The 19,810-nt window shown below is 45.1% G+C and overlaps 1 protein-coding gene across 1 annotated transcript in view; it reads right to left on the bottom strand.

Annotated features, from left to right (window-relative positions):
• Positions 1–9,700: 9,700 nt before the first annotated feature.
• The window catches only part of LOC119969889 (gonadotropin-releasing hormone receptor-like), a 28,899-nt gene continuing 18,789 nt past the window's right edge, over positions 9,701–19,810 (bottom strand). Inside the window, exons 2-3 of the mRNA XM_038803869.1 lie at positions 18,690–18,897; positions 9,701–9,960 (exon numbers count right to left, since the gene is read on the bottom strand). Of these exons, the coding sequence (XP_038659797.1) occupies positions 9,716–9,960; positions 18,690–18,897 (453 nt within the window). The 3' untranslated portion in view covers positions 9,701–9,715. The remainder of the gene's footprint in view (positions 9,961–18,689; positions 18,898–19,810) is intronic.

Below are 19,810 nucleotides of genomic sequence, written 5' to 3'. Positions count from 1 at the left end.
AGGTGCGGGACTTTGCTCGCAAAGAACTTCTTTTGTTCCCCCAGAACTTCTTTTGTTCCCCCAGTTGCTGTGGAATACACTGATGGATAGATTGTTATCGTGCAATGAGCTGGGGAAGCGAGCATCTTGGATATATATGGGTGGCTGCTGGAGTTGGGGAAGGATCCATTCACAGTAGTAAAAGGAAAGTGGGAGGAAGAACTGGGCTTGATACTGGAGGGAGGTGCCTGGAGTGAGATACTGTATTGGGTGACATGTCTAGAGTACGCATGAATGGATTCTTCCCCGATGTGGAGGATAGATGAGAGAGGTGGTTAAGGGGGCCGGCGAATCACTCACACATGTTCTCGTCCTGCCCAAAATTGGTTGAGTTCTGGGCCTCGGTCTGTGAGATCAGTGATCATGGAGCTGTGCCCATTGGTGGCGATTATTGGGGTGTTGGATTTGCCGGAGGTTCTGGAGGGGAAGGGGGTCGGTGTCTTGGCCTTCGCCTTTCTGATTGCCCCTTGACGAATCCTACTTGAACATAGAACATAGAACATAGAACGATACAGCGCAGTACAGGCCCTTCGGCCCTCGATGTTGCACCGACATGGAAAAAATCTAAAGGCCATCTAACCTACACTATGCCCTTATCATTCATATGCTTATCCAATAAATTTTTAAATGCCCTCAATGTTGGCGAGCTTACTACTGTTGCAGGTAGGGCATTCCACGGCCTCACCACTCTTTGCGTAAAAAACCCACCTCTGACCTCTGTCCTATATCTATTACCCCTCAATTTAAGGCTATGTCCCCTCGTGCTAGCCACCTCCATCCGCGGGAGAAGGCTCTCGCTGTCCACCCTATCTAACCCTCTGATCATTTTGTATGCCTCTATTAAGTCACCTCTTAACCTTCTTCTCTCTAACGAAAACAACCTCAAGTCCATCAGCCTTTCCTCATAAGATTTTCCCTCCATACCAGGCAACATCCTGGTAAATCTCCTCTGCACCCGTTCCAAAGCTTCCACGTCCTTCCTATAATGAGGCGACCAGAACTGTACGCAATACTCCAAATGCGGCCGTACTAGAGTTTTGTACAACTGCAACATGACCTCATGGCTCCGGAACTCAATCCCTCTACCAATAAAGGCCAACACACCATAGGCCTTCTTCACAACCCTATCAACCTGGGTGGCAACTTTCAGGGATCTATGTACATGGACACCGAGATATCTCTGCTCATCCACACTACCAAGAATTTTACCATTAGCCAAATATTCCGCATTTCTGTTATTCTTTCCAAAGTGAATCACCTCACACTTCTCCACATTAAACTCCATTTGCCACCTCTCAGCCCAGCTCTGCAGCTTATCTATGTCCCTCTGTAACCTGCAACATCCTTCCGCACTGTCTACAACTCCACCGACTTTAGTGTCGTCTGCAAATTTACTCACCCATCCTTCTGCGCCCTCCTCTAGGTCATTTATAAAAATGACAAACAGCAACGGCCCCAGAACAGATCCTTGTGGTACGCCACTCATAACTGAACTCCATTCTGAACATTTCCCATCAACTACCACTCTCTGTCTTCTTTCAACTAGCCAATTTCTGATCAACATCTCTAAATCACCCTCAATCCCCAGCCTCCGTATTTTCTGCAATAGCCGACCGTGGGGAACCTTATCAAACGCTTTACTGAAATCCATATACACCACATCAACTGCTCTACCCTCGTCTACCTGTTCAGTCACCTTCTCAAAGAACTCGATAAGGTTTGTGAGGCATGACCTACCCTTCACAAAACCATGCTGACTGTCCCTAATCATATTATTCCTATCTAGATGATTATAAATCGTATCTTTTATAATCCTCTCCAAGACTTTACCCACCACAGATGTTAGGCTCACCGGCCTATAGTTACCGGGGTCATCTCTACTCCCCTTCTTGAACAAAGGGACCACATTTGCTATCCTCCAGTCCTCTGGCACTATTCCTGTAGCCAATGATGACCTAAAAATCAAAGCCAAAGGCTCAGCAATCTCTTCCCTGGCTTCCCAGAGAATCCTAGGATAAATCCCATCCGGCCCCGGGGACTTATCTATTTTCACCTTGTCCAGAATTGCCAACACTTCTTCCCTATGCACCTCAATGCCATCTATTCTATTAGCCTGGGTCTCAGCATTCTCCTCCACAATATTATCTTTTTCTTGAGTGAATACTGATGAAAAGTATTCATTTAGTATCTCGCTTATCTCCTCAGCCTCCACACACAACTTCCCACCACTGTCCTTGACTGGCCCTACACTTCCCCTAGTCATTCTTTTATTCCTGACATACCTATAGAAAGCTTTTGGGTTTTCCTTGATCCTACCTGCCAAAGACTTCTCATGTCCCCTCCTTGCTCGTCTCAGCTCTCTCTTTAGATCCTTCCTCGCTTCCTTGTAACTATCAAGCGCCCCAACTGAAACTTCACGCCTCATCTTCACATAGGCCTCCTTCTTCCTCTTAACAAGAGATTCCACTTCTTTGGTAAACCACGGTTCCCTCGCTCGACCCCTTCCTCCCTGCCTGACTGGTACGTACTTATCAAGAACATGCAATAGCTGTTCCTTGAACAAGCTCCACATATCCAGTGTGCCCAACCCTTGCAGCCTACTTCTCCAACCAACACATCCTAAGTCATGTCTAATGGCATCATAATTGCCCTTCCCCCAGCTATAACTCTTGCCCTGCGGGGTATACTTATCCCTTTCCATCACTAACGTAAAGGTCACCGAATTGTGGTCACTGTTTCCAAAGTGTTCACCTACCTCCAGATCTAACACCTGGTTCATTACCCAAAACCAAATCCAATGTGGCCTCGCCTCTTGTTGGCCTGTCAACATATTGTGTCAGGAAACCCTCCTGCACACATTGTACAAAGAATGACCCATCTAATGTACTCGAACTATATCTTTTCCAGTCAATATTTGGAAAGTTAAAGTCTCCCATAACAACTACCCTGTTACTTTCGCTCTTTTCCAGAATCATCTTCGCCATCCTTTCCTCTACATCCCTAGAACTATTAGGTGGCCTATAGAAAACTCCCAACAGGGTGACCTCTCCTTTCCTGTTTCTAACCTCAGCCCATACTACCTCGGAAGAAGAGTCCCCATCTAGCATCCTTTCCGCCACTGTAATACTGTCCTTGACTAGCAGCGCCACACCTCCCCCTCTTTTGCCCCCTTCTCTGAGCTTACTAAAACACCTAAACCCCGGAACCTGCAACAACCACTTGCTTGGAGGTTGGCGGTGCCACCCAGGACTTCAGCGTGGTTGGGGGACGTGGCAAAGTTCCAGCGAGTAGATAAAATCAAGAATGCCCTTAGAGGGTTGGAGGAAGGGTTTCACTCAAAATGGAGGCCGTTCATCGCTGTCTTTGATGATCTGCTTGTTGCCAGCAATTAAGTGGGAGAGGGGACAGGATGGAGGGGAGAGAGGTTTGGGGGGAGCTGGGGGTTTTCTTTGGGGTATTAGTTAGTTTATAAAAATATAAATGGCACACTGTTTTGCCAGATATCAGAGTGTGTTTTATATGTTTGTGGAATTTTCTGTATTGTTTGGAATAAAATATAATTTAAAAAAATACAAAGGACAAATACGTGACCCTGGTCCCATGTTCCTGGGACCCTGGCCTCAGCTCAGAGGAGAGTTTTCCTCACCTGTCCTCTCGGTCTAAATGATAGAGATTGATTGCTCTGATGGGCTAACAATTCTATTATTGGCATACTGTGCAATTATCAGGGTGGTCTAAGATGAAACATGGGGCTGGATTCTCCGCCCCGCGGTGCCACATTTCTGCCTCGACCCGCCGGCGGGATTCTCCATTACGCCGACCGGTCAATGGGGTTTCCCATTGTGGGGCAGCCCCACGCTGTCGGGAAACCCCCGGGCATCGGCAAAACGGAGAATCACACCGGCGGAGAATCCCGCCCATGGTCTTTCTTCATTGAACAATTCCGATGTTCCTATGATGGTGAACTCAGCTAACATCAGATGAGATCAGAATTGGTTTGAATCAATCAGGTTCTTTATTGCATAGCAAAGTGAATGGACAGAGCGACAGACATAATTGGATACATATGGTTTAACTGGCAAAAGTTATCCATCCACAATGATGTAAAAACACTGAACATGCAACACACCCACAGCTCCTCAGAAAATAATTCAATATTGCTTAGACAGTTTACCGAGGGGACTCCAGCCTATCCTTTGGGAATACTGGTTGGGCCACTCTTTGCATGGGTAAGACTGGGTGGAGCTTACGCCGCACAGGGACCATCCATTTTACTTCAAGATGTCATTCGGAGTCCTGTGTATATTGTAGGACCTCTAATACTACACGTGGCATTCCTCGTGAAGCAGGTGGGCTCTACTGGTTAAGATGGTGATGGACAGAATGCCAGTACAAACGCGATAGTAAATGGTCAGATGCCATTCAGAGATGCTACAGCCCTGTTCAGATGGCTGGAGTTAAAATTGGCCCTTGCGTTTTACAAATTGTAAATTGCAATGTTATTGTTATATCATATGCAGGGAATTCCCATGGTGGTCTCTGGTTTTTGGACTTTTATGCCCGGTCTCAGGGATAGTTTTTGGATGAGTTGGTGTGGGAGGTCATAAGGAGGTTGGAGAATGTCCAAGTGAGAAAAGTCCTGGAAATAAGGGGGCGAGCAAATGTCCACGGCGAGTGCTGCTGTGAGTGCTACAGGAACGAAGATGGTGGGGGCTGGGTCGTCAGGTGGGGCCGCTCCCCACATGGTGGAAACTCTTACTAAGCCGGTGGAGTTTGAAAGGCTGTTTGCTCACCATTTGGAGGTGCTTGAGAGGGAGATGACAGCTTCGCTTTAAGAGTGGGCGGAGGAGGCGATCGCCCCGGTAAAGGCAGCAGTGTTGAAGACGTTGGTTGAGGTGCAGGAGCAAGGAGGGAAGTTGAAAGGGGTGGTGGGGACATTGTTGCAACACAGCAACCAGTTCACCTTAATGGGTGAGGAGCTGTGGAGGGTGGAGGAAGTCAACAAAGGGCTCAGAGCCAAGGTGGAGGACCTGGAGAACAAGTCGAGGAGGCAAAGTCTGAGAATCATGGGTCTGTCCTCGGAAGTTGAGGGGCCCGAGGCCAACTGAGTACTTTGCAAAGATGCTTGCGGATTTAATGGGGGAGGTAGAAGAACCCTCCCACTGCGAGTTGGACAGGGCACATTGGTCGCTCAGGCCGAAGCCTAAAGCGAATCAGCCACCGAGGGCGGTTATAGTCTGCTTCCACAGCTACCACGTGAAGGAGCAGGGTGAAGCAGAGATGAGATGAGATGAAGTGGGCAGGCGTTGGAATATGCATTTACCAAGCTCTGATGATAGAGCTGTCGAGATGGTGAGGGGCCTTTGGACAGCTGAAGGCAGAATTGTACGGCAGCAGAGTGAGATTTGGAGTGGTCTACCCAGCAAAGCTGAGAGTTACTCACAACTCAAAGAACTTTTATTTTGAGAAGGTGGAGTTGGCGGAGGTGTTCGTTAAGGCCGAAGGGCTGGGACTGAGATGAGATTTTAACTTGGTTGGTGGGAACAGGGATTGTTTTTTCTTATGGAGGGTTTTTTATTTGATTGGGGTTTGTTTCTGTCTCTTAAATGTTTGTTTTTACATGTGTTCTGGTTTTTTTCCTTATGGGTGAAGTTCAATTTTGTTCTTTGGTTTGAGGGAGATGGGTTTTGAGCACGTGGGGCAGGGTTACAGAGGAGGGGGTGAGATGGAGGGGGGCTCTGGCAGGGGTCACCACACTAGCAAACGCACGTTGGCGAATGAACAGGAGTGTGGTGGGGACAGCACGGTCTTTGGAGCACGGATTTGGTGGAATGTGGGTCGTACAGGCCCATATCTCTGCCGAATGTGGACGACAAGATATTGGCAAAGGTGCTGGTGTTAAGGTTGGAGAGGTGCCTTCCGAAGGTGACTGGGGGGGGATCAGACAGGATTCTGTAAAGGGCGGACAGTTGTCCTCGAATGCAAGGAGGCTGCTGAATGTGGTGCTTTCTCCGGCAGAGGGAAGGGAGATGGAAGTGGTGGTGGCATTCGATGCAGGGCAAGCATTTGATAGGGTGGAGTGGAGTTATTTGTTGACGGTGTTGGAGAAATTTAGGATTGGGCCAAAGTTTGTGTGGTGATAACCACTGTAGATATGCATACTTGTAGTAGGGGGATGTGTGGCTGTACCTGTAATACAGGTTCCTCCGGTAAGCCCCTGCCAGCTAGCTCCGCCCACAGGGAGCTTGTGTATAAATATGCGTGTGAGTCACTGATATCCTATTCTACAGTTGCAGCCAGAGGAATAGCATCACACAGCAATAAAGCCTCGATTGTACATGTCTCTCGTCTTTGTGTGCAATTGTTAGCGCCACAGTTTGTAGCGTGGGTACAGCTGTTGTACAAGGAGCTGATGGTGAGCATGCATACGAATGATATGAATTCAGGGTACTTTGCATTGCATCAGGGTATGTGGCAGCGATGCCCCATGTTCCCCCTTCTGTTTGCATTGGTTACAGAGCCTTTGGCCATTGTGCTGAGGAGCTTGGGGTTGTAGAAGTGGATAGAGAGGGGCGGGGTGTGGATCATAGGGTATCCTTATTTGCGGATGACTTGTTGTATATTTCAGAGCCGGGTTCTTTGGTGGGGAGCATAATGGGGTGGCTTCACAGATTTGGGACATTTTCAGGGAATTTAGGGAAAAGTGAGTACTTTATGGTCTCCTCTCCGGGAGTGGGAGTGGGGAGGGGCTACCATTTTGTCTGGCCCCGGATTGGGCAGGTCTCCGGAGGTTCAATTTCACTAGCTTGGTTTGGAGGTTAAAGGTTGACTTGCTGAGGTGGGACAATCTTCCTCTGTTGTTGGCGGGTGGGGTATAGGCAGTAAAGATGAATGTTTTGCCATGATTCTAGTTCCTGTCTCAGTGCCTGCTGGTCTTTTTACCCAAGGCTTCTTATCAGAGGTGGACAGGCTGATCTCCTTGTTTGTTTGAGTGAGTGAGGACGATGGCTAGGATTAGGAAGGTGAAGAGGGGGCTGCGGGAGGGTGGGGGGCGGGGGTGGGAGGTGGAATGCTGATTAGGGGGAATCATGGGTTTGAGCCGGGGAGGATGAATGCAAGGTTCCAGGGGTGGCAAAAAAGGGTGATCAAGGAAATGAAGTATCTGTTTCTGGGAGGGTGTTTTGAGAATCTGGAGGAACTGGGTGAGAAGTCTGAGGTATGTGCAGGTGCAGGACTTTGCGAGGAAGGTCTTTCCGATTTTCCTGATAGTGCATGCCTCCTCATTGCTGGAGGCGGTGCTGTCAGTGGGGGTTTGGAGAGGAGTTTGTCTCGGCAATATATGGGAGGATTTTGGAGGAGGATTGGGTGCCAATGGAGGGGGTTAACATGAAGTGGGAGGAATAGTTGGGGGAGGCACTGGAGGAGGGATTGTACTGTGAGGTGCTGCAGAGGGTAAATGCCTCACCTTCGTGCGCGAGGCTGATACAGCTGAAGGTAGTGTATAGGGCACACCTCACAAAGTCTAGGATGTGCCGACTGTTCGAAGGGGTAGAGGATATCTGTGAGCGATGTGGGTAGGGCCCTGCGAGCCATGTGCATATGTTTTGGGCCTGCAGCATGTGAGAATCGCGCCCATCATCTGAGGGCAGCTTCAAGCCAGCCCAGCACTTAAATTTTTTTTTTAGAGTACCCAATTCATTTTTTCCAATTAAGGGGCAATTTAGCGTGGCCAATCCATCTACCCTGCACATCTTTGGGTTGTGGGGTGAAACCCACGCAAACACGGGGAGAATGTGCAAACTCCACATGGACAGTGACCCAGAGCCGGGATCGAACCTGGGACCTCAGCGCTGTGAGGCAGCAGGGCTAACCCACTGCGCCACCGTGCTGCCCAGCCCAGCACTTTTTAATGGGGATGTACATGCTGATGGCAGACAGCAGAAAATGTTACTGAAGGAAGAACCCACTGCAAGACTTGCAGATGAGGCCCCCATATTCTCCAGGTGCCATTCTAGTGGTCCTGGTTCAGGAAATGTACAGGAAGTTGGAGAAATGTTTCCCACACCAGGTAGAACATCATCCCCATAACACTCAAGCACCAAGAGGAGGAGATTAGAGAAGATTAATGCTTGGAGCATTGCTCTGGGGACCTTATTCCAAATCAGGAAAACGCTCAATGGCCTCACCAGCATTGTTAAGGTAAGAACTCCAACTCTCAGATTTCTTATTCTCTGCTTACATTTCCATCACCTCACAACATTCCCCTCCCCAGCTTTCCTTCCCCCCCCCCCCCCCCCCCCCTACAATTACTATCACTTTTACTTCACCTATTCACACAATCTGGATTTCCAACTCTCATGATTATAGGAACCCTTATTTCCCTACACCTCATCTTGTAGATAACGTATTAGCTATTCCGCTGTGAAAGGCATTTTCCTAAACATCTCAAGTCCCATTTCCAGCAGGGGAATGTTGAACCTGTTCTTGGAGGCCACTATTACGGGTGGATGCTTGCACAACCTGCCCCTCATGGAAGAAAATGGTTATCTATTGCAGGTGCAAAGTGATGAATAGGAAATCAGGAATCAATGTCACACGGGGCTTCTTCACAACGTACCATCTTTTTCCCTTTCTCATTCCTATCTCACCCTACACATTCTGCACGATGACCCACAAATGCTTTCACCAGTCACACCTCTCCCTGACCTTCCTTTACTCTCAAAGGTAACCTTTGTCCACCTCTTTCTTTTCAGATACTAATAATGTGGGCACCCCTGTGACATTTCAGGAGGGTGACCAGCATTCCTAAAGATGTTGCGTTTTGCATGCACCAGCTTAGAATCTGGGACCATGCAAACTTAAGAACATAGGCAAGAGGAGGGGGTTTCACATGGCGACACACTGGGCACAGTGTGCATGAGCTACGGCCGAAGGATAGGCGGCCTTAGGAGGCTATTCACTGGCGGGCAAAATCTCATGGTAGCTGTGCTGCAGAAGACTGACTTCCTAAATTCCAGGCCCAGTGTACCTAAGCATGGTAATGGGTATAATTCAGGACATGCTAGATACATTAAGCAGCCTGCCAGCAAGCTTGAGCAGGCTGGATCAGAGGATGGACCACTTTCGTCTTGTTTATTTTGAGGAGAACCCGGAAACCATTCTGTACAAGGGGTGAGTTATCTGAACATGATAGCTCACTTTCAGAAACAGATCCTTATCTAAATTAATATTCTAATACTTCTGGTGCTACCTAATGAGTGCATGTAGCTGGCCATCACAATGGGCCCTGAGAGATCCAATGTAGGCCTGTAATGCTGGCGTAGAGGCTTCTGATAGGGATCCTCATAGCTGTCCTAGTGAAGTTGGCCGCACAAGTTACCTCAAAATAATTGGAGCTTAAAAATTAGTTGCATTTGCTTTCAAGGCCTGGATTATACAAGAAAGCAAAGGTCCTCACAAAACCTGGCTGGTACATGTGTCAAGAATCTCATAATTCATAGGATGAGAGCGGGGATTGGCACAAGATGGATATATATATGTGCCAGGGACATCATAGCAGTTTTAGGATTGTGTGGCTGAGTGGGGAAATTGAACTGTGCAGAGTCTGAAAGTAGCAAAATAGCTGGAGTGATGAGCAATGTATCATTAAAAGATAAATGTCACATTTCAGAATTAACTAAAGAGAAAAATACCCATAAATAAACGGATCAAGACAAGGATTTAGTAACCCAAAGAGAAATAAAAAGTGATTGATAGGATCGGGCAACTTATTGTGTAGATCAGGGTCAAACCAATACCAAATTCCCATCAAGTAGTATGGAGTCCAGCAGATAATGAAAGAAGTGGCAAATGCAATTGTCATTTTTATTGTTTTCATGCGAGCTTGTGGTAAGACATTCCTTGATCGGCCCAGCTCCATCTCTGCAAAATAAATATTGAGAGAAATTCAGCATTTCCTCAAGTAACATGGAGGTCAGCAGTGAACACCAGAGTGCACAATATGTTAAATAAAGCATAGAGCTTTCGTATGGTTCTAAGCTAACCTCAAGGAAGGACATTAAACAGTCCTGAGTGCGAATCAACTGGAAACCCAGTTGATCTCAGTGGAATCAGGGAACAATGCTTTCAAATTTGTACAGACAACTTTCTTCGTCCCCGCTTTGCAAGTAACATGATCCGACTCCATCTCTAATCTTGCACAAAATATGTAACACTGTATTTGTTAAGAAGAAAATGGGATTGCTTGATGCTGGGCTAGAATTTTGGTCTTTCACTTCAGGGACCTGGGATTGATAAAAAGGCAATGCCCTATTTTCTGTAAGGATAATTGGAGAATGAGGTAGGGCAGTTTTCGTTCAATTGGGATTGACATTTTACTTGGGAAAAAATAAGCCATGATTTTGTATTGCTAGCACTAAATGAGAAGGATTACTTAACAGGAGCAGAAATTCCTCTTAGGTTGGTTGTGCAAAACAAGTGATATTGTACAGATTGCCCATTATATATCCCTCCCCTGATAGGCAATTCTATTGAAATCAGTTGTTGATGCAATTCTACATGTTTTACATTGTGTCTAAGACAAATTTTAACCCAGAAAACCTTGTGCAGCTGATGTGCCTAGCAGTTAGTACAATGTTCAACATTTTTAAAACATTATCTGAAATGTTTTAGACATAGGGTCATAGGAACTGGATTAGGCCATTAAGCCCATCAGGCCTGCTCCAGCATTCAATACGATCATGGATAATCATCCACTCCAATGCCTCTCCCCCCACATTATACCCATACCCATTTACATCATTGGTCTGTCAACCTTTGCTTGAAACATACTCGATGGCCAAACTTTTCTGGCGCTCGCCACCAGCAGGATCTACCATTCCTGTCGATGGCGACCCTCTGCAGTGTGTTCCCCGGCAGTGGGAGGTATGGGGTGCGAGATAACCCAGAGACATTGGCAAGACCGGAAGATCTCACTGCCAGCCAATGGCGGTCGCCTCCTCCACCAGAAAATACGTCATGGGGCGGGGGGAGGGGGGGGGGGGGGGAGCACTCTGTGCAAAATGTACATCTGATTGAACCAAAAGACCATAGGTCATAGAAGCAGAAGTAGATGATTTGGTTCATCAAGCCCGCTCTGACATTCAATGCAATTATGAAGGCTCTGATGCGATAATCCTTAACTCCACTTCCCCACCGTATCTCCATGACCCTTGATTCCCTTACTGTTGAAAAATCTGTCTACCTCAACCTTGAACACAATTATTGATTTAGATTTAGATTTAGATTTATTGTTACATGTACCGAGGTACAGTGAAAAGTATTGTTCTGCATACAGTCCAAGTAGATCGTTCCATACATGAAAAACATATATTGACCCAACCTCTATCGTCCTCTGCAGTAAAGAATTTCACAGATTTATCACCCTCTGAGAGAAGAAATTCCTTCTCATCTCTGTTTTAAATGGGTGATCCATTACTCTGAGATTATGCCCTCTGGTCCTGGACTCTCCCACAAGGGGAAACAATCTCTCAGCATCTACCCTGTCAAGCCCCCTGAGAATTCTCAGTAAGATTACCAGTCATTCTTCTAAACTCCAATGAGTACCAATTTATACTCTATTCCCTTTGAAATAAAGACCAACATTCCCTTTGCCTTCTCTATTATCTGCTAAACTTTCATGCTAGCTTTTTGTAATTTATGCGCAAGGATCCTCAAATCCCTCTGTCATGCAATTTTTTGCAGTTTTTCGCTATTTAAATAATAATTAGTTCCTTCATTCTTCCTACCAAACTGCATAACTTCACATTTTCCGACATTATATACCATCTGCCAAGTTTTCGTCCACTTACTTTATCTGTCTCTATCCCCTGTAAACTCTGTGTCATCATCATCACTTGCCTCCGCACCTATTTTGTGTCACCCACAAACTTGGCAATAGTGCATTCCCTTCCCTCATTCAAGTCATTAATATATGTCGCAAATAATTGTGGCACCAGCACTGATCCCTGTGACACTGCAGTAGTTACAGGCTGTCTCCTGAGAATGCCCCTCTTATCCCAACTCTGTCTTCTATCAATTAACCAATCCTCTACCATGCTAACCCCATCACCAGGGGCTCTTAACTTATTAATTAGTTGTTTCTGTGGTACCTTATTGAACTCTTTTTGGAAATCCAAGGATATTACATCTACTGGTTCCTCGTTATCTATCGTGCTCATTACTACCTCAAAGAATTCTAATAAATTTGTTAGGCTTGATTTCCCCTTCATGAAGCCATGCTGACTCTTAGTGATTATATTATGTATTTCTAAGTGCTCTGTTATTACATCTTTTAGAATGGACTCTAATATTTTCCCGATGACAGATCTTTAATTTATCTGACCTATAATAAGCTGCTTATTGTCTTCCTCCTTTTTTGAATAAGGTTGTTATGTTGGCAATTTTCCAATCCCATGGGACTTTTCCAGATTTTAATGATTCTTGGAAGATAATGATTACCCAGTGTATTCACTATCTCTGTAGCTACTTTCTTTAATATTCTAAGATGCAACCCATCAGGTTCAGGGACTTATCACCATTTAGCCCCATTAGTTTCGCTCGTACTTTTTCTCTAGAGATAGTTATTGTATTTATTTCCTCTCTTGGCCTCTTGATTATTTAGTATCTTTGGATTTTATTGGTGTCTTCTAACATAAAGACTGATGCTAAATATTTATTTAAGGTGTCCACCATTTCCTGGTTCTCAATTATTATTGCCCCAGGCTCATTCTCTTAGGGGCCTATGTTCACGTTGTTATAAGGGGAGGCAGTGGCATACTGGTATTGCCACTGGACTTGTAAACCACCGATCCAGAGCAAAGCTCTGGGGACCCAGGTTCAAATCCCGGCAATACAGATGGTGAAATTTGAATTCAATAAAAATCTGGAATTAAACGTCTAATGGTGACCGTGAAACTATTGTCGATTGTCGTAAAAATCCATCTGGTTCACTAATGTCTTTTAGGGAAGAAAATCTTCCATCCTCTCCTGGTTTGGCCTACATGTGACCTATAGCAATGTGGTTGACTCTTAACTGCCCCCTCAAGGACTATTAGGGATGGGTAATAAATGCCGGCACAGCCGGTGATGCCCACATCCCATGAATGAATTAAAAAAAGCTTGTTCACCATCACAATTTATCTTCTCCCTCTTTATTTTTTTTGGTCATCTTTTGTTGGTTTTTAAAACATTCCCAATCCTCTGGCTACTCTTTGCCACCTTGTTTGATATTTATTTCAGCTTAATATTAACCGTTGTTAAAATATTCCCTTCCTAGAATCCTTCTTCCTCACTGGGATATATCTTTGTTTTGTGTCGTGAATTATTTTCATAAACATCTGCCATTTCTGATCAACTGCATTTCCTGTTAAACTCCGTTCCCAGTCCATTCCAACCACCCTCATTCCTTTGAAATTACCCTCATTTACGTTTAGCACAGCTGTTTCCGATCCAAGTTTCTCACTCTCAAGCTGAATGCCAAATTCTACCATATTATGGTCACTGTTTGCGGGATCTTTTACTCTGAGATTGTTTATTTAATCTGCCTTGTTACACATTACCAGATACAAAATAGGCTGATCCCTGGTTGGATCCATAGCATATTGTTCCAGGAAAATGTCTCAAATACACTCTATGAATTCCTCTTTATGGCTACCTCTGCCAATTAGATTTTTGCGATCCACATGAAGATTAAAGTCATCCATGATTAAAGTAGTGCCTTTTTTAGATACCCTCATGATCTCCTGATGTATTCTATATCCTACAGTATAGTTACTTTTAGCAGGGTTATTGACTACTTCGACCGGTGTCTTCTCCCCTTGTTATTTCTTACCTTCACCCATATGGATTCTACATCTTCTGATCCAAGACTAATGATAATTTACAAAAATTCGCTAGACTCTGGGGTGGTCCCAGTGGATTGGAAATTAGCAAATGTGACACCACTGTTTAAAAAAGGAGGTAGGCAGAAAGCGGGTAATTATAGGCCAGTTAGCTTAACTTCGGTAGTAGGGAAGATGCTGGAATCTATCATCAAGGAAGAAATAGCGAGGCATCTGGATGGAAATTGTCCCATTGGGCAGACACAGCATGGGTTCATAAAGGGCACGTCGTGCCTAACTAATTTAGTGGAATTTTTTGAGGACATTACCAGTGCAGTAGATAACGGGGAGCCAATGGATGTGGTATATCTGGATTTCCAGAAAGCTTTTGACAAGGTGCCACACAAAAGGTTGCTGCATAAGATAAAGATGGATGGCATTAAGGGTAAAGCATGGATAGAGGATTGGTTAATTAATAGAAAGCAAAGAGGGGATTAATGGGTGTTTCTCTGGTTGGCAATCAGTAGCTAGTGGTGTCCCTCAGGGATCAGTGTTGGGCCCACAATTGTTCACAATTTACATAGATGATTTGGAGTTGGGGATCAAGTGCAGTGTGTCCAAGTTTGCAGATGGCACTAAGATGAGTAGTAAAGCAAAAAGTGTAGAGGATACCGGAAATCTGCAGAGAGATTTGGATAGGTTAAGTGAATGGGCTAGGGTCTGGCAGATGGAATACAATGATGACAATGATACATCCTCCCCGTGTGTGCGTGGGTTTCCTCCGGGTGCTCCGGTTTCCTCCCACAGTCCAAAGATGTGCAGGTTAGGTGGATTGGCCATGATAAATTGCCCTCAGTGTCCAAAATTGCCCTTAGTGTTGGGTGGGGTTACTGGGTTATGGGGATAGGGTGGAAGTGTTGACTTTGGGGAGGGTGCTCTTTCCAGGAGCCGGTGCAGACTCGATGGGCCGAATGGTCTCCTTCTGCACTGTAAATTCTATGGTCTATATGTGAGGTTATCCATTTTGGTTGGAATAACAGCAAAAGGGATTATTATTTAAATGATAAAATATTAAAACATGCTGCTGTGCAGAGAGACCTGGGTGTGCTAGTGCATGAGTCGCAAAAAGTTGGTTTACAGATGCAACAGGTGATTAAGAAGGCAAATGGAGTTTTGTCCTTCATTGCTAGAGAGATGGAGTTTAAGATTAGGGAGGTTATGCTGCAATTGTATAAGGTGTAAGTGAGGCCACACCTGGAGTATTGTGTTCAGTTTTGGTCTCCTTACCTGCGAAAGGACGTACTGGTGCTGGAGGGTGTGCAGAGGTGATTCACTAGGTTAATCCCAGAGTTGAAGGGGTTGGATTACAAGGAGAGGTTGAGTATACTGGGACTGTACTCGTTGGACTTTAGAAGGATACGGGGGGATCTTATAGAAACATATAAAATTATGAAGGGAATAGGTAGGATTGATGCGGGCAGGTTGTTTCCACTGGTGGGTGAAAGCAGAACTAGGGGCCATAGCCTTAAAATAAGGGGAAGTAGATTTAGGACTGAGTTTAGGAGGAACCTCTTCACTCAAAGGGTTGTGAATCTATGGAATTCCTTGCCCAGTGAAGCAGTTGAGGCTCCTTCATTAAATGTTTTTAAGATAAAGATAGATAGTTTTTTTGAAGAATAAAGGGATTAAGTGTTATGGTATTTGGGACGGAAAGTGGAGCTGAGTCCACAAAAGATCAGCCATGATCTCATTGAATGGTGCAGCAGGCTCGAGGGCCAGATGGTCTACTCCTGCTCCTGGTTCTTATGTTCTTATCTAAGATCATTTCTTGCAATCGTACTTATTCCACCTCATACCAACAAAGGTACCCTTTCCTTCCTGCCTGTCCTTACGAAAAGTCACATACCACTGAATATCCAGTTCCCAGCTTTGATCTCCTTGTAACCACGTCCCTTTAAGGGATATAATATCCTATTATATCCTATTAACCTCTTAATCCTATTAACCTATTAACCTCAATTTGTAATGTTAATTAATTTATGTTGTGTTGAACACTACATGCATTTAAGTAAAGAGCCATTAGTTGTATCTTTTTATAGTTTTTTTTCCCATTGTCTATATTTGCTGCTGTTTTATTATGTTTGTGCACTCTGTCCCTTTCTGTCACAATCTGGGTATCATTATCAAATAGCTGCTTTGTAATTCTGTCATACTCTTTTGCTTTGTAAGCCTATGTATCCCCTCTCCAGAACCATCCACCGCCTCTATTTAGTTTATAGCCCTCTCTACTTCCCTAGTTATGAGGTTTGCAAGAACATTAGTCCAGCACAGATCAGATGGAGGCCGTCCAACAGGTCAGATTAGAATGTTGGAGGTTCTTTTGTTTAATTTAGTGCCTAACTCCACAAACTCTATGCAGAACCACTTTCAGCTTTCTACCTACTCTGTTGATACCTACATGGACCACAAAAATGGGATCCTCCCCTTCACACTACAGATTCCTCTCCATCCAAGAGCAGATGTCCTGAAGCTTGACACTGGGCAGACCACACAGCCGTCTGGACTCTCGCTCTTTGCTACATGAACAGTGTCAATCCACCTCACCAAACGGTCCCCTACTACCACTCCATTCTTATGTGTTCCTCCACTGGAATGGCGTCCTGTACCACAGTGCCATGGCGAGTCAGCTCATCCACCCTGTAGCCCCCTTTCTCATCCAAACAATCTGAAAGAACCTCAGACCAGTTGGACAATTGCAGAGGCTGGCACTCAGGCATTCCTGCCCTCTGGGTCCCCATACCTGCCTACACTGCAGTCACACCCTCCTCTCCCTGACCGCTTTCCAAATCAAAAGATTCTCTCTTAAGTGCGACTGCCTCCTGAAACAAAGTGTCCAGGTAACTCTTGCCCTCCCTGATGTGTTGCACTGTCCGCAGCCCGACCTCCAGATCAATGACTCTGAGCTGAAGCTCCTCAAACCGCAGACACTTACTGTAGACATGCTTGCCCTGGCTAACACCTCTTTCCAGGAGCTTCCACAGCCTGCAGCCTTGACACATCACCTGTCCTGCCATACTTAGCAACTTTAATTCATAAATTAAACTTTAGTGTTGTGCATATCGGTGGTGCAGTGGTTAGCACTGCTGCCTCATGGCGCCAAAGACCTCGGTTCGATCCCGGCTCTGGGTCACTGTCTGTGTGGAGTTTGCACATTCTCCCCATGTCTGCGTGGGTCTCACCCCCAAAACCCAAAGATGTGCAGGGTAGGTGAATTGGCCACGCTAAATTGCTCCTTAATTGAAAAAGAAAAATAATAGTGTATTCTAAATTTATTTTAAAAAAAGAGTAATGCAAATGATGAAGGTGAGAAATCAGACACACACATAAAATGTCTGCATGGCTCACCTTTGAAGGTTATGCAAACAGTGGGCTGAATTTTCACTTCTAAATTGGGAGTCAGGATAAATCCCTTCTCCACAAACCTGACTCTGGAGAAAGTGCCCCAGACAATCCAATTTTCACTCTGGAAGAGGGGTGGCTGTTAATCAGAGTCAGCCCACCACCCCCGGGAGTGGTGCAGAGGACAAGCGGCTGCCAGGTGTGGAGGCTGCTGGGTGAAAGGCCCGCCTTGGTAATCTGGGGCTTTGTCCCTGATATACAAAATAAAATAAGACAAAAGACAGTCCTCTGGCCCTCTCTCCTCAATCCCCCCGTTTCCACACACTCTCCATGCCCTATCCATGCCAACTTGTGCCTCCCACCAACATCCTATGCCCCTTTTACTCTTCATGCCAACCCAGGCACCTGTACCCACCCTTTATTGCCCTTTATATCCCATATGCCAATCTATGCCCCTCTACCCACTGCCATGCCCAGTTGTAGCCCAATACCAACTTAGTGTCAACTAACACCAACCAATGCCCCCCAAGCACTTGTATTCATGACCCCACATCAAATATTTTATCAGCCCTTGGAGCTGTCAATCAAACTATGAACTGATAGGCACCCTATTAGGATAAAGAAAGGTGGTGAAATTAGACATGCAGCACAAATTCTATACTGATAATTCTGAGACCTATGTCACCCCCACACCTACCCCTTTGTCTCTCCCTTCCCAGGTGAAAATATTTGGTGCCAGTTTCAGGGGTGGGACTTCCAGAATCCGGTCTGCAGCGCCAGTTTGGCTAAGTTGGAGACGCTGTCTGGCTTTCCGCAATCTCAGGCCACATCATTTCTGGATGTGTGATGGCCGTAGTAGGAGGTGGCAGAGGTTGTATCAGACGGGATCCTCTTGTTTGGTCTCTTGGGTTACGTTTGGTCATCTCAGGTGGACAAGGAGACATTTCCACTGCCCTTAATAAACCTGGGTTTATAGTTTAGTTTTTGACTCTCCGAGGAGAGTTCTTGATACTGGGTAGGATGGTGAGTGTCTTTATTGTGATACAGAAGATATCATCATTATGTGGAACAGGCAGCATAGATCAGTAAGTCTCTTCTTGCACATCATTTCCTGGATGTCTGAGAGAAATCTAGGTGATGACCTTCATCCCATATATGTAAGCTGTTTTATTTTTAAGCTCATGGTGAACTGCTGCTTTAAGTTATTTACCGTAATTCATTTATTTTAACCTGCTGCATAATATATTTTAAACTCAGAAGCCTGTTTGGCATGAAACGCATTACAGTTTTTTCCTAGTATTGAACACACATTAGTAGATTAGTATTAGTAGATTAGTATTGAACATCCCTATTAGTAGGTGACTGGAAATTTTGTAAACATTGCAAGCATACTGTTATCTTTTGGGCGCAGGGCACTTGTCATCTTGATGATTATTCTGGAATTACAGATCAGCATGATGAATAGAGGGATGACAAATAGGAATCCAAAGGTGAAGAGGTTGTAGAATTTCTGGTCCAGCTGGCTATGAAAGCTTCCAAGGGTTGCACATTGTGAGAAGGGAATTGGTTCGGAGTAGTGGATCATTTTGAAGAGGAATAACTACAGAAAATTAGAAAGAAAATCAAGATCAGACATATAAAGCAGAACAATTCTTTATATTTACCGATTTATTTGAAGTATTATTTAATTGCTAATTCATGTGTAATTTGCATCGGTACTGATTTGTATTAAACTGCAAAAATAGATATTTGGTAGTAGCGAACTTGAGTATTGCTGGAAAAAGACATTTTGTTGAAGCTTTTTGTCTTGCACTCATCAGGACAATCGAAGAATACAAATGTCAAGGGAAACAACAACATTTTAAAAAAAGTACATTTTACAATAACAAAACCATACCCAACATATTAAAACCCCAACACAAGAAACCATCCCACCCCCACAACAGTCAACGGTAACCAACTCTCTAAAATGCAAAATCTCAAGTCATATGGAGCCCATCATTCACCCTCGTTAGGGTAGATTTCACCTTCTCCAGCGATAAGAACTCCATTAGGCCCCCCCAGCCACCTCCACAGGTTCTCCATTATCCACCTTCATGATTATGTCCTCAAAGAACTCAAGCCAAGTTTGTCATGCATGACTTACCCTTCATAAAACCACGCTGACAATGGTGCATTGAGCTTTGTCTTTCCAAATGTTCATTCATCTCCTTCTGGATGATTGATCCCAGCAACTTCCTCACCACAGAGGTCAAGCTAACCGGTCTATAGTTTCCTACTCTTTGACTCTCTCCCTTTTTCAATAGGGGAGTTATAGTGGCGCGTTTCCAATCCACCAGGACCTTTCTAAAATCCAGGGAATTTTGAACGTCTCCGCCTCATCCGCGGTCTCTAAATAAAACTATTTTGAATTATAAGTCACTCTCAGCATCGCCGGGTAGACCTCACGTTGCTGCTGTACAGCACCGCCTTCGCCCGACCAAAGGCTGCTCGTCGTCTTGCCATCTCCACCG

This window comes from Scyliorhinus canicula, chromosome 8 (genome assembly GCF_902713615.1).
Source record: "Scyliorhinus canicula chromosome 8, sScyCan1.1, whole genome shotgun sequence".
NCBI classification, from domain to species: Eukaryota; Metazoa; Chordata; class Chondrichthyes; order Carcharhiniformes; family Scyliorhinidae; genus Scyliorhinus; species Scyliorhinus canicula.
This window is presented reverse-complemented; position numbering and strand designations above follow the sequence as displayed.